Consider the following 16,652-nt stretch of genomic DNA (forward strand, 5'->3'; position numbering starts at 1 on the left):
ATTCTATCGCAGTTAAGAGGCTAATGAAAGAAAACTTCGATGTACATAAAAGTGAATGTTTTGTTGATTAAATCTGCTGATCTGATGTTATAAAGGAAGTGAATTGGAATTATAAGGATTAAATGATCATGGTTTGGTATTTATCGATGTGTAAATTTTACCTAATCAGTCACAAAGTTTACATGAAGTCCTTCGGACTTTATTTATTTTGTGAGTGATTAGGTAAAATTTACACATCGATAAATACCCAACAATAATTATTTAATCCTATATTAAAACTCAGGTCAATGTTTCAGCACTCGCAGACTCTATGAGCGATTGCGAGGGGTAGGGGAGCAGTGTTCTCGTAAATTTTATAGGTGTGTGTGTGTGTGTGTGATTTGGATTTTTAACGTAGCTTTAAAACAATTTCAGTCATATCGCTAAAATGTCTGCAGCGAGGTACTTCATAGTGATGTCTAGCACTGGGGCATCATGCCACAGACGTATAGCATCATGTCCCACCCAGTCACAGTATCCTGACAACAGGCAGACCAGTCCTAACACAAACCTCGCAATGCTGAGCGCCTAGCGAGGCAGCTGTTAGTACCATTTTATAAGCATTTGGTATGACTCGATCGGGGTTCGAACCCGCGACTTCCTGAATCCAAGGTGGACGCTCTAACCACTAGGACATCGGAGCGGTTTAAGTCTATAGGAAATGTACTACTGTAGTTTTCTTCGTACAGTCAAGCCGCGATACACCATGAATCATGAAGTAAGCACACCTTGGAACCATGCTTTATCTTCCTCTTCCAAAGTTCCATCACATTACAGTTTAGTAAAAGCACCATTTTTCAACATCATCTTCTAGTTTATTACCACTTTTACACATTATTAAAAGAAAAAAACCTAACATGTACAGTAATGTTGCAAATATAATTGCAAAAAGTACTATTACTATTTTGAATCACTTGCAAAATCTAATTTTGGGAACATCTGCTTTTTCGTAGAGAGACAGGAAAATATAAAATATTGATTGATGGATAGGTAAGTAGGTAGGTAGGTAGGTAGGAAACCTTGTGAACGATCCTACTCGAAAATCCAGATAAATGTCCAGACAATGCACGCATTCGATTGTATTATCTCCGAAATTGTAATTCTCACAAATTATTCCATTTACTGGCAATGCAGTCATTGGTAAATGTCACAATGTATTCACCGTCTGTGTCAATTATAAATTAGTTAACATTTAAATTTCGTGACATTTACCAGCGTTTGTGACATTTACCGACCCTGCAAAGGTGAGAATAAAGTGCAAAAAGGGTTTACGTCCTGCGAAAAGGTCCGAGGTGTTTTTACTAAAAGTTTCAATCATTATTTGACAATGAAATTATTTTGTGTAGGAATTCATTTTACATAACATGTAATATATTTCTTTTTAATATAAAGTTTAACAATGGGACCTTTTGCCGAATAGGTCCCCTTTCGCGAAAAAGACTAGCCGTCTACGAAAACGACCCAGTATGTGCTAAACCATGCACCTTTCATAAAGAAGATTTGAGAACTGAAGTGTTCCAATAAGCATAGGCTATTTTACATTTTGCAAAAGCACATGTTAACTCGTTTTACTTAGTAGTTTAAATTAAAATCAAAGTATATATGAGTGTCCTTAGCAGGTCATACAAAAGGAATGGGGCCAAGGTTTGGTACTATATTTGTACTCTTAATACATACACGTGTCCTCCGAGTTGGCTAGGGACAGGGTTAAAACCCGAAAATGAATAGTAAATTGATAGCTATTAGAGGTGCTTAAAGCGGAGATGGTGCAGAATGATTGCAGTGATTGGCAAACTGTTTGTGGCTCGATGATTAATATTAGATTCATGTTTTGTCTGCTAGACGCTCTTCATTTTCTGTAAAAATATAGAAGTGAATGGTCTTTCGCTCTTTTTACAGAGTATTGATTATTGTTCCGTCCACTTTTCCATATACGGCTTGTATGCATCGATCAATACTATTTTATGCCGGTCTTGTTGACGTCATCAGCTGCTGAGGACACTTGTTGGATCGTACAAGCAGTACAGGGCTAAGCATATTTAAGAACTATCGACCAGAGAGCTCTAGCTGAGCGTCGAGATTCCGCATTGCGTGCTTCCGTGAACCACTGACTTGTCTCACTGTTAATTTTACGAGATGTATAGTCACATATAAATTATACTCTGTCTATCGTACTTTCTTGTATCGTTATATGGAAATAGAAATTTACACAGGAACATTTCCTAATCTGAAGTGGACTGATAGCATACGCTTTGTCTGATCACCATGAAGAGAAATGGGATTTTATCTTCGAGATTTCTATTGATAGGTGGACTCGGTCTGTTATTCACTTGCCAGATAGGTGGAGGGATAAAGATAAAAAACCTGACTATAGGCGGAATATTTCCTATGTCGGGGAGTTGGGCGGGAGGGGAGGCGTGCCTCCCGGCTGTGAAAATGGCGCTGGAGGACGTAAACAATCATTCTGACATTCTTCCATCATTTCTACTTAACATGGAATACAACGACAGCAAGGTAAGGAAACCCTTAAAGTGATAGCAACCGAGAGCGATGCTAGGAGGCTCTGGCGATCAATATTTAGACTCTCATAAATGGCAACGTAGTTATCCCTGGTACTGTCACCTCATTCATATGTTAAAAGCCGACATTATGACATCCGAATGTATTCTTGGTTGAAAGGCAAACTGTCTATAAGAGAGTATATGATAATAAAGACTGAATTCATCTTTATTATATATTTGCAAATACATTCACTGCAAGCATTCAAACACGTGCACCGTCAACCATTTTTAATATTGGTCTTTAGTCACTTTTGGAAAATCTTGGCCTCATGTTATTTCAAGCTGAAATTAGCATATTTTTTACATAGTCTTTTATATAGGAATGATGTGAAATCATTTAGTTAGGATAATAATCAATTTTGTCATTGTTTTGGGTCCTTCTGAAGTCTTTCTATGCTTTTCATCAAGGGCCAACCTCCGATGATTTTGCATGAAATCCTATGTTCGCGAGTCATACACAGGTTGAAATTAATTGTTTCTCTTTCAATTTAATGTTTTATGTGCATCATATTAGTACTGGATATTTGTTTGCAAAATCTTGACCTCGTGGTTAATTCAAGCTGAAATTGACATATTTCTTACATTTGGTCAAATAGAAATGTTGGGTGACCATGCAGCTTTAAGAATAACATTTATAATATAAAAACGTGAATAAGGAATTTGTCAATAATTTGGTTGATATGGCATCCTTTGTAGAATTGGGGATGTATCCAAAGTAAGTTATTTTTATGTTTATTTTTTAGTCTTTGATTTAATTTTAAAGATATGAAAGTTGACCAAAACTATCTGATACTAATTCAGTTCTAAAATGATTTCAAATCAGTGTATATATAGGAACACTGTAATGAATATGCAATAGCTTACTTTTAAATAGTAAGATATAATTTCAACGTGTGTATGACTAATCATTATAGTATTGATCCAAAATACAATTTATCCGAGAGGCGCGTTTGATAAGTTTGTATAGAATCGGACTCATAAACCAAGGGTCGCAGGTTCGCGCCCGTCCAGCCTGCGTCGGCTTCCTCTGTGTGTCATGGGAAAAGTACTTAGCTTCCATTTTATGGCATGGTATAGCAAATATTGTTTTAATGTGGCACTACCCTCATAGACACCCAATCACATTAAATAAAATGACAATATTTTTCATCGACGTCCTGGCTTAAAATCCGACGCTGTTTATAGGGGAATTACATCCCAAAGAAAATAAAGTTATCATAGCTCGACTGAAAAATCGTGAAAGATTTTCTTTGATACTAATTGTATATTATAGAAAGAGGATTATATGAGTAATTTATTTTCATGTAGACGAGATACTGTTTTCACAGGAACAGTTTCTTATCATTAGTATTCCAGTGCTGTTTTGAGGAAGTGTGGGGATTATGTGGATCCCGCTAGTCTGTGGACGCGTGCGTGCGCTAATAATTTGTCGCAGCTTCTACTACACCATTTTAGACAGAGAATAAAGGGACCGGATGTTATTGGGTGGAATAGGGATGGTCTGTAGATGTCGAATGTTTGTAGAATTTTGATCCACAACGATGGTTTAGATCTATCATGATCTTTTCAGTCCGTTTCATTCACGCATAAGAAGTGAAATACAAGATGATTACACTGAGAAATTCAAACTCACGTTCCGTTCTTTGTCTATATGCTCTAAATCAGTGATCATAAAATAATTTGAGCTTTTATCACAACATAATTAATATAACAAAGAGAAATTGTACTGATTTTAACTGTTTAAAGAGCGGTCATAGAAGTCTTTAACGAGTATAACATTATGAAATCACCGCTGTCGACATCAGGAGACAATGTCTTTTTTGTCAACTTTGTGTAAACCTTTATGTAAAATACCTTAGTTTGCATCGCATTAAACAGTTATAGAAAAATTTGAAGATCTTGTAAACTCAACAAGGTTAATCTAGAATGAATGACAGGGTAAATTGACATGAACTCAACACGTATCAAATTTATGGAAAACAAAATTGCATTTAGAGCACCACATGGCGACGTTGCTGCGTTTTAAACAACCACTGGAATGTCATAATTTCACATATCTCTGAAATACTTTATATGTTTGAAAGGCCCGAATAAAAGTGGCATTTGTTAAAAAATAAAACTACCTGTCATAAATGGATCTTGAGTTGGTTAAACGATAACACCTCAAGCAAGATTATCAAGCTTAACGCTACCCTGGGTGTTTTATTTATATAAAAAAAATACCGTTTACACTGTAGTAGCAAATTCAAACCTCTCAGTTAGAGATGACAGGCAAACAGTTTAAGATACCTGTTACTACTATCATGAAAGGCTGGTTGCTTAAACAAATATTAATCAATCGTTGGAACAAGGTAAAACAGAAACAAAAATGTGTTCAATTGAAAAAAAAGATTAATTGAACAATCTTACAGATACGTTACACAAATAAGCGTGACAACGATTAACATATTGAAGGATACATATTAGTCACGGGAATGACAAGTGGTAAGCAAACATTGTTGACACGGAAGCAGATGAAAGATATAAAAAATACAATTACATTTCAACAGTGATATATAGCTTCACAAAATGTGCGTTGGCTGAGAATACGAACTCTGAAAGAGAACTGACATACACGATGCTTTCAGAGATATCATCAAAAACGGAAATACTTAAAAGATACGGTTCAATTAAGGAAACGGATTCAACAGCAAGAAGTTCAATTTTGTTGGAAAAGGAAAATACATAATATTTCTCAAACCGCTCTTGTGAAAAGCATCTGTGATAAGAAAGATTTAGCACAACGCTAGAGACTAGACATTACATGTATTTCATTCAACTGATTTAGAAAAATGGTTTGACATTTTACCAAACCTAATTGAGAGATACATCATAGACTAGTAGGTAAGACAACTCGAACATATGGAACAATTTATCCGTTTTCATAACATGTGTTATTTAGAATTCCAAAACTTTTAAATAGGCGAAACTGAGGATGGAAATGCAAAGCATTTTTTGTTGGGAGGGGGGAGAGCTACCTCCCGTTCTTTTCTCGGGGTAATATTTAAACTCGGGCAAATACTTGTATCACGTACATTAAACGCTGGAATGTTGACTGAGAATTTTTCAAATTAAACGGCATCACTTTATATTAATAAATCAATCTGGAGTTGCAAATACGGAAATTTCTTTTGCTATTTCAGTGAGTGGAATTTGTCAGAAATCCTTTAAAAGCTCAAACTTGGTGGCATGCTTCACCTTTCTAATTTTGTCGAAACGGTTATGTATTCTTGGCATTCGAAATTAATCTGGTGACACTGTTTACTTTTCAATAGTAATTATCTGCTTAGGGCAAAAAAGTACATGGTGAACTCCAGCTGCTCTTACTTCCTTCTATAAAATAGTTTCCAGTTATTTTTGAATTTATTTATTTTCATATATTCCTGCTTGAGAAACAAGTGCTTATATTCACATAATAGATGTTTCGTTCACAGATTTACTGTAGTTGTAAATGCCAAAATGACTGGTCCAGATTTACTGTAGTTGTAAATGCCAAAATGACTGGTCCAGATTTACTGTAGTTGTAAATGCCAAAATGACTGGTCCAGATTACTTAATTATTTTTTAAATCCGCGATTTTTTAAACCACAGCCATTACAGTCAGGTTACATTCCATCGTTTATATCCTCAACTAAATTGAATGATTAACTGGGCTATCTCTACCGAAATAATTCTTTAGCATATTAATAGGACAGCATGGTTGCTGTTTCCGGTGTACAGAAGTGTTCTTGATAAAATCTATTAATCTATTATCTAATATTATAAGGCGCTTAGAGTTTCTAAAGTTTAGCCGCTCTACTAAGTGAACATTATATTATTATTATTATTATTATTATTATTATTATTATTATTATTATTATTTTAGTAGTAGTAGTAGTAATTGAAGTCGTTTACTTTCTTTTCAATTGTATATGGACAATAACATGTTGAATGAAGAGGATTTTAAGGTGTGGACACGAGAGCCAGAACTCTATCACCGCAAGGCTGAAACTCCTTTGCCTTATTTTTTTATGTTTGAAATCAGAGGCAGTGTTAAGAAGATTAATCTTGGAATCTTCATATGAAAGAAACTTCTCTTTTAATAACTTTAATGGTCCACGGACAATATCTCCAAAACTTAGTTGAAATCGATTAAATCCTCAAGATTCTAACAACAGTAGATGAACACCGTCGTCGCAATTTTCTCAAGTATTAAAAGAATATGACCAAATCATATTTTTCAAAGTTTGATAAAATCTTTCTAAAGCTCATTTCCAAGGTGATAGGCAGAATGCTTGAATTGCTGGATGCTTAATTCAAACATAACTTGCTGGAAAATACTTCTTTCTGTAAGAGCATATGTATTACATGAAGTTGAAGCTTTCTTAACTCCATTTCATTCTTGTATTTTAGTTTCAATTCCATAACTTTTATGTTAGAGGCAGATAGGGGCTCACTAATAAAATCCAAACAATTGTAACCAAAACATTCCTTTCTACCAGATATTGTACCAAAATATTTTTTCTTGCTTCGTTAAAGAAGTCATGGTCTCAGAAAGATCATATTGACTGGCAAGCTGGAGTAATTCATGCTTTTTCAAGGACTTTAACCTTTCCTGGGTAGGATTTAGCATAAAATACTTTACTTTAGATGACCTTCTGAAACTTTCTTGGTTTTACTATAGCTTTCTAATATGTGAAACGATACCTGTGACTTAGAACATTCAAAAAGAAGGTGAATTTAAATTTCAAAAACAAAGTTTTCAGAAATATTTTAGAGAAATTCGTATCCCAACGACAACCCTACAATTTTTGTTTACGACAATGTTATTTTTTAGGACAATATATTTCCAGAGAAGAATATGCTGCATTAAATAATTTGAATAAATAAATTCCAACCCAAATGAAATACTGTAGACAACAATAATACAAACGATTCTGCTCAGATCTTACATCATGAATAAATAAATTTTCCAATAAGCAAGATTTTATACTCCTCTACTTGACAAGGTCAACAATTAGCATTTTCTATATAAAAAACTGTTGCCTAATGGAAAAGTTCATTCTAGAAGATTCTAAGTGATTACAAGATAAAATCTTAGTTATAATTAGAGGGATGTACTAAATTATAATAAAAATCATAATAAACACAATGTCCTAGATTCAAACTAAGATAAATAAGTTTATATATATTAATAATGATCCTAATATTAAACCCATACTCCTAGAGGAAGTGGTTGCTATATGTCTGTAGTTTACAGAATTAAATAATTTTATGATTTGGGTCAGGAACAAAATGAATTTGAGTTTGGACATGGTCAGCTACAAAACTATAATATTACATAACCCACAGCATATAATGGAATAAAAAAAAGTAAGACGACCCTAACCAGCAGGCAATGCAAATTAAATATACATAACAACATATGACTTGTTGGAAAATGATTTTCTAATTAGTCTTATCGGATGTTTTTGATTAATTTTAAAGATGTGCAAGATTGAGATTTGGAAGTACACGTATGATGCTGAGATGCTTCTTTTAACCAAAATACTGCTGAGAGGAAGGTTTAATGACAACATAAACTTTGTGAATCAATGAATAACCATTAACTGTGTGGGCGACATCTTCCAAAGTGTCCACTTTTTGCTCATCAGAGTAGGTCTTGACATTCGTATGGATGCAATTCTTGAACTCATCAGTTAATATGAGTTATTTGAGATTATCGTAATCTTTTTAACCTTCTTGGCTAAGTACCACCTATCAAATAGATGTTCTTTTTCCCTAAATAATTCGACTAATAATAATGTGCCAGTAGTATTAAATGTGCTGATGTGCAGTCTTGATGTATCATAATGATATAACACAAAATGCCCTTGACAGTCCGACAAAGTCGAGATCTTTTGTGGTCTCTCGCTCGTTTTCTTCATGCAAACTTTATTTTCTGCCAAGTCGGGTTCAAAAATGTTAATCTGTGTTTCATCACACGTGATCATTTCATTCAAATTCCTCTGGTATCTCTTTTAATATTTGTCGAATGGTTGTTTAGCGATTTCAATCCAAGTCTGTTTGTGATCAGCCATCAACAAATGCAAGACCTCGATTTGCACAAATATTTTTTACTTTCATAACAGTGTTACAGTATGCCCATTGCTCTGTAGCAAAATTATTTCTCCTTCTCCAACATTTTATGCCACTGTCATTTACGTATAACATAATATTCACATAATTTTGCAGAACGTTGTTTTGTCTGTCGATTGGCTTTTCTTTCCTTGACAGGCTCAAAGAAACAAAATAGTTATTACAAACTTTTCAAATACCCCTCATGCGTTTCAAATGTTCAGCCTGTTCTTTGTCGTGATTCAAGCTTTTCAGTGAGTACCTTCTATTAAGTAGTTACACATGTTATAGCAAAGCAAATAAAAGATCAAATCGTAAAATACAGAGACATATAGCTGGAAAAATTAACACAACGATGCTAGCAAATACTTCAAATGGTGTATGATGCCTCAAACTAGCGTTTATTCGAATAGGTAAGATATAATTCGGGAAGTGACGTTTCTAGAGGGGCTGTCTCTTATCGTTTCATTTCATGTTTCTCCTGAATAATCCGATAGCGCTTCTGTTATCTCGTCGAGGAAGTCAAAATAATTTGAATCTTCCGACTTAACAAGACCTTTGTTTTCTCGCCTGGAAAAACACTACCGCACTTTTTGTAGATGAACTTGCCGTTGTATACATTTTTTGGGTAGTTTTTAGATGTACATTCGATGCTTATTTTGCCTTCCATTATACTATTTACACAAAATTGTTTTACCTGTACTGGAATTATAATTTCTTCTACTGCAAACGTTACGTGTTCAGCAATACTTTGTGAAGACGCATAGCTTTTAAGTTTTGGCATGTCCTTAAATTCGTTGTAATCCTCGGCGTATTCTTTTTCGTACCTGCCAAGGTGAAGAGGAAGGATGTCTGTAAGCATATCATCCTTGACCCAAAACTATATCATGCTCACCTCGCAGGTAAGTCCTCAGCTGATTTAAAATCTTATACGTCGACAACGCAAACGCACATGTTTTTGTTTTCGTACTTTGGCGCGATGTTTTCCCATTTGCATAGTTACTCCACCTTGTGGAACATAGCTTGACAGCGCCACGCCTTGCTGACACCGACGGCGGGTAGTTTGCGGGCAACCCGGTTATCTTTGACCCGTTTGTCATCGTAAGCTGTCCGCTGATTGTGTCTCCGGTTTTACTCAATTTTGTATTAATGACCGTATTTCCAGCCAGCAGCGAATATATTTTGTCGAATTTTATTATCTTATGTCCTGCCATATTCGTGTCGCCGGCCATCGTATCGCCGGATTTTTCTACCTTAAATCCAAGCTGGACAAACATAATTCCGACGGTAAACGCCTGCGAATATTTAATTGGCGCTGTTTAATTACTTGGATGCCAGGTTATGTTAAAATTTTGCATATTAAGATTACCGGCCATGTAGCCGCCGCCATTTTTAACGTTATTGGCGAGACCAGTTGGCGATGACGAAACGCCCTCGCCAGAGCCTCCGATGTAAGTTCCAAATTTTGTAAAGTAGCTCATCGCATACTTTGGTGCAATATGCAACTTAGTATGAGAGACAAGTGTAATATGGCCTTTGCATCATCGGTGATTAACTTCGATACTGAAAACGTGGTACGGCAGCAGCATGATAAAAACTTACCAAATTGTCATTACCTTATTGTTGGCAGAATAGGGTGTTACAAAACAAATTACTTAATGTTTGCTTCACAACGAAAATTTAGTTTACGATAAAGGTTACGTTTACACAGTAAATCCACAGCAAGACAAATACCAAGCTACCAGCCGAATACCAGGTTTCGAGGTTTAAAGTCTGGCAGCGCGCAATGGTGCAGCTGTAGTTGGAAACGGTAACGCCCTTTCCAAAGAAACTTTTCGTATTACTGAGCCCGACTGCCTCATTCCAGTGCGCGGGCTAGACAACAGCGAACATAAAATAATTGTATTCGATGACATTCCTCTTGAGCATGCAGAGATCAACAATATAAAATCTTATTTTTCGTTATTGCGAAATAAACTCTGTAACTCGATATTTCTTACAAAGGGTTTTAATAACATCGACAGATTTATTCGTCGAAATACTGACTGCTTTATCCATTTCGGCGGCCTTGATAATATCGAAGTTCAAAACATAGCAAGCGAACAATGCGGCGAAGTTAGCAAAGACGAATTTAGCTACAAGTCAAGTACGTCATGATTTTTTTCTTTTTAACAAATTTGCTGCCGATCGCAGTAAGATGTTTAGGCGCGGACTTGACGATTACTTTTAAAAGGCGATGATAGTATTTCGCAAGTTTGTATAGTAGTAAAGTATAACGGCAGAAATATTGGCAAGACTTATAGCGGCACGGGCTAGGACAAAAAAAATATTTGAGGAGGGTCGGCTTGGTCTGCAGCAAATAGGGGAGGAGCAAAAAGAGCTGTTTTAGCCGATTACAGAGGCTATTGTTGAATGCGAGGGGCATAAGTCGACGATAACCGCATGCCGGCAAGCTGAACAGTGACAATTAATCTACGAGCAAACAAGAGAAATTGAGTTACTTAAGGAACAAAATTGCCAGGCTGAGTTGGCAAATCCTCCTATCATGGTAGAGCGTGAGGGACAAAATTAAAAAGCTGAGGCCGAGCTGGCTGATACTAAAGAAAAACTTCGCACGGCCGTTGGTGACAAGGTTGAAGAGCTTTAGAAACTACGAAAAGAGAGCGCCACGACCCCAAAACGAAGAAGTACACAGCAAGATAGGGGTATGAACCAGAGAAGCTAAATAATTACTGGCTGGACAATTGTGGACTGTGGTATAAAGATCTTTACCTCGATGATCGACCGCCTGATGCTGTTGAGATTTCGGATCAGCTTTGGGCACAATGTTTAGTCTCGGCCGAAGAGTAAAGTGTTCTTCATCGCGATCCGGTTTAGATACTTGCGCGAAATGGCGTAGCAATTTACGGCGTTGTGATTTAGTATAGTCAATTAAAATAAGATGTAATCAACAATATGATAACGCAAACTTTATTGTGCAGTACATACCTCCTATTTCGCTTGATCAACTGTGCAGTATGAAACAGGTCTTATTTCCGCTACAAGCCACAGTCACATTTAAGAAACCGTCAAGGGCGTATAACGTAATCGACTTAAATAAGGCAATTAAAACTGTGATTGTAGAGGCCGGCGGAAACGGCGACAACTTTCTTTAAAAGCCCATTTACAGCACTCCAAAATAACACTAAAATGGATGCTGGTATACTTTAACAGGCCGGAGACAGTCGGCTCATTGCTCAGATTTGAGCAGCGTTTTTACGGCTCTTAGCACAACAGCGGAGGGCACCAATCCGTAAACAACAGATGCAAATACGATTTTGAACAACTGCTCTATCCCCAAGGGTCTTATTCCGCTAAGGGATCACGTGGACAGGTGATATACAGTTTCTCACCAGACATTCCACCGGGGTCACTAATGCAAGTAACCATCGACATATAATTTACTACCCGCTAAATATAGAAAAGTCTAATTTCAAGTATTAATATGCCATTAACAGAGTTAATCAATAGGCAAATCAGTCTCAATATTGAGTCTGTAACCTACTTTCTGCAACTGCCAGGTGACTGCTATGCCATTGTTGAATACAGCATAGCTTGGTCTTGGCGATGCAAACTACGTTGTGAAAGCATTTATGTCTAGCTATTCTAGTACAAGATGCTAATAGCAATACAGCGAAAGGTGTATAGGCAAAAAATAATTGGAGGAGGGTTTTCAGCAGCCTTTTTTCTAAGATTGTTAAACACGGACCGGCTCTTGCAATCATTCGCTACGGGCGCCGCATCGGCGGTTGAAACAGTTGAAACAGCTGTCTTACAAAACATTGCCGACAAGATAAAAGGAATGTCTCGGACGGCATTGCCGTCGCCGACTATGCCAACTAGTAAAGGAATCAAAGATGAAATAGAGGAGATAGCTCCTACACCTGAGGTTGAGTGCGCAATGTTAAAAACAACAAAGAAGCTGCTGTCGTCGCATGGCGAAGAAATAACGCGTAAACTTGCTGCGCGATCCTTGTGACAATGCACGACATCAGTTTTACCTAAATTATGTATAAAATGACGTCAACAATGACATATCTCAATATTTCCGAGCCGAAAATTTCCGAGGACACCCCCACCGAATTTTAATACATCGAGTACCTCGACGACCTCGACCTCGACAACACAAATGACATGAGCACAAACGGTGAACGAACAATTAATACAAAAAAAGAATTCGTTTATCTACTACTCCTTAAGGCTTTATAGAGGTGCGTGGGCAGCTGCTGTGAGCCGACAACGGCAGCCCGTTTGCCGCCAATACAGCAATTTCACTGCAAAACAACGGCTGGAGCTTATTTCAGTCTGTGCATTATATACTTGCTGCGCAGACCGACGATGACATTTCGTAAAACATGCCAATCACATCAACAATTCTCAGCATAGTATCTTTTCCCGACTCGTATTCAAGATCGACAGCAAAACATACGCATTGGTTTAAGGACAGAGGTGGTGGCGGTGCAAATCATCTAGCTTTTTCCAGATGCTGCAGGGGCCGATATCCCCGAAGTACGTAATGAAAAAAATTGCGCGATAAGAAACGTCGTCGCCAATAAATACACAAACAGATCTAACGAGGGCTTTTATCGCCGTATGAAATTTACTACAGAGGGCGCTATGGTCACAATGTTTTTGCCTCTTGCCAGTATCTTGGATTTTGTCGTGATTACAACAGGGTGTATCGTAGAATCATGTGCACTATCACATTAAACAGAAACTGACACAATAACATTCTAATAAAAGGTGCAGACGTCGACGATAAACGGTTTGTAATGAAACATTTACCTCACTAGATGCCAAAGGTTGTTCCGTCAGCTGCAACTTGCAATGGAATCTGCGCTCGACAACTTTACAAGAAAAATTATTTTGAACAAAATACGAAGTTTTAGCCAGCTTTTTCCGGAGCAGCAAGCTATACTTAGCGAGTGACAACAACGCAGTCGGATCAGCTGCCACGGCACGTTTTCGTTGTATTTCAAACAGTTGTAAGAGATAATCCAGATGTACAAACTCAAAATAAGCAAGTTTTTGACTCGCAAAACGTCAACCAAATAATAACGAGGATTAATTCAAAACAGTATCAGGAACAAGAGCTTATTTGTAGTTCAAATCTCTCCGTTGATCGAAAGGTTTTACGAGCTTATACACTGCAGGAGTTTAGAACCAACTATTTCGATATAGGAAAGCACAGCGAGCGGTTAGTTAACAGCATCGCGGATATTGAGGTTACCTGTTCACTTGATGAGGCACCGGATGTAAATTATTGTGTTTAAGCGCTGGTCACGTATGACAGATACATCGCATTCGACGTCGTTAAAGAAAGAATCACGGTTCAAGTTTAGTATAACGCAATGATTATAAAATATCGTGTTAGAACGAGGAAGTAAGTTTTCATGAGAGCCAACTTGTCAAGCTAATGAAGGCGATATCAGCGCGTGAATAAATCTGACTAAAGATTAATTTTAAATCGCCAACCATCACCAATCTGTTACTGATAAAGACCCAAGTGGCAAAGACCCAAGAGGACTAACCATTTGTTCTTAAGCTATCACACACGCAGATCACCGCGATAAGCAACAAAAAAAGGTCACCTTTGCATTAAGCATTATAAAATAATATCGTTCTGCAAAAAATGTAATAATAGAATCTTAGTCGGCGGTGCAATTAATATTCACTCATTTATTGTGAAATTACCTCGCCCGAAATTTTGTCGACGAGATTCTTCAATAACGCCGAGATCAAATAAAATACAAAAAAAATCTTTTAGAAAATAAATCAGATTGAATACTTATTTCTGTCGAGGAGAATCCACAGTCCAAGGTTTTAATCGAGTAAAAGTCCAAGATAATAGTCAAATACAGATCAATCTGCGACAAAATTAATGGCTCCGCTATTAAGATGATAATATTATTGCTGCAGCTGAGATCGACAAAACTCGCTTTACTCACGTGTTTTCAAGTTCGTTGCAATAACAAGCCTTGCTTCTTTAAAGTTATTACCTCCAGAATCATCAGCACGCCTAGTATTTTCTTTTTGGGTAACAACTTCAAGATTTTCCAACTTGTTGTCGGTTTTAAATTTATTTATGTGGTCAACCATATGACCCTGGGGCGTAATTCCTTTAAAGCATTCGGATGCAAAACGGTGCGATTTGTATCTGATCCATGCAGTATTATTTTCCATTACTCCAACTTGACGATAGCCCGCATCTATAAATGCTACCAACCATCGTTTTTGTTCGGCATCTTCGTAATTCGTCATTTGCCTAGTACAAATCAAATACCAGATGCGGTTTAAATTAGTATTTTTCAAGGTCCAAGATAATTTCTTTTGTTGTCAAGATAGTCTCCTTTGATATGATAAGCAGTTTACCAACTGAGGTCGAGCCATTAAATATTTCGTGCCCAAATTTATGCAGGAGCATCTCAGTAAACTTGTCTTCGCCTCCATCACGTACTCCAATTTTAAAGCCTGCTGGTGTCATTTTACAGCATGTTTTCTATGTTGCGTTGTTTGCACCTGGCTCAGCTTGTTAGCGGAATACAGATTGTATTTAGGGTAAGCGACATATTGCTCACGGTCACGAGCAAAATTGACAGCGCAGACGCTGTTATAATACTATTTTAGTATTTTTAAGTGCTTGTCATAGCAAAATGATTTTGCGTAGTAGATTGGGTAGGTGGTTTATGTCTCCTAATTAAAGAAATGTAATACTGTAGTATGAGGAAGACAATTGCAAGACGAAATGTGCTGGGTCTGAGCAAACGGAGGAAGAAAATCAAAACACGGCCTATGCGACAAACCAAATTGCGGCTTTCAGCAAAGGATTAGCTCAAACATATTTTTCCGCATGCAACACCGTCTCCTCCAGTTTTTGAGCGAGCTATAGCTTTTTCTGGCATTCACAGTTTATTTGAAAGTAACGCTCACCTTCCGTATTTAGGTTATGCTGAAATCTAGGGTATTCTGCGACCAACTGTGCTGCATGAGCTTGTAACGCATACTGGAATAAAATATATTGTTCATTTTAAGGTCCTGCTTACAAAACTAACTGTCGACAAACGGGCCTTGCCAGTTCGCAACTATGGAAAACAAACGGCAACAAGGATAAAAACATGTTGCCTGGCTATAATTTATACCAGTTAACACAATAAATATTCCAGAAATAAGCACAAAGTCGACAAAGACTTTCCAGACGCTTAAAGTCAGATTTTAAAATTTTTAAAAGCAAAATGGACTAACATTAAACATCTTTGGGTGGGATTATAGAATCAGGTTTACCCTACAGGAATAAGCTCTGCGGTTTCCGCCCATACAACTAATCCGTTCTTTTATAAGAATCACTTCTTTTGGAAAAAAGACCTAAATAAACTTGGCGAAGCTCAGATTAGTTAGCGAAATAGCAGAAAGTTTGTCTGCGTAATATGCCTGCATCGTTGTCCATCAAAAGAAGCGCTTGAAAAGCACATGCTATACTGCAAAACGTTCAAGCGGTGACTATGCCAAGTAGCAACAACTCAAAGCTGAAATTTGAAAACCACAACAGGCAGATGACGGTGCCCTTTTATAATCTATGCAGACTTTGATATTCTGCTACAAAAAGTATATATTGTTTCGCGCAATGCAGATGCACCCTGGACAACAAAAACCCAACAACACGTGCCGTGCGGTGTGGCCTAGAAAGTAGTGTGTGCGGTTGACAGAAAGTATTCGATAAAGATTATTCGTGGAGTCAACACAGGCTACTTAAAAATGAGGTTAACAATATTACCAAAATTCCGCTTACCGCCGAGGAAGAAGCTGAGTTTGAGTCCGCAGATCGTTGCTGCATTTGTAATAAGTATATTTTCGACGATCGTGTTAGAGACAGTTGCCATT

The 16,652-nt window shown here is 37.0% G+C and overlaps 1 protein-coding gene across 1 annotated transcript in view; it reads left to right on the forward strand.

Moving 5' to 3' along the window:
* The first annotated feature begins 2,082 nt into the window (after positions 1 to 2,082).
* LOC149778443 (gamma-aminobutyric acid type B receptor subunit 1-like) overlaps positions 2,083 to 16,652 on the forward strand; it is a 128,425-nt gene continuing 113,855 nt past the window's right edge. Inside the window, exon 1 of the mRNA XM_089939276.1 lies at positions 2,083 to 2,553. Within this exon, the coding sequence (XP_089795402.1) occupies positions 2,305 to 2,553 (249 nt within the window). The 5' untranslated portion in view covers positions 2,083 to 2,304. The remainder of the gene's footprint in view (positions 2,554 to 16,652) is intronic.

This window comes from Sinohyriopsis cumingii, chromosome 17, assembly GCF_028554795.1.
Source record: "Sinohyriopsis cumingii isolate HCF-2022 chromosome 17, ASM2855479v2, whole genome shotgun sequence".
Lineage (NCBI taxonomy): Eukaryota > Metazoa > Mollusca > Bivalvia > Unionida > Unionidae > Sinohyriopsis > Sinohyriopsis cumingii.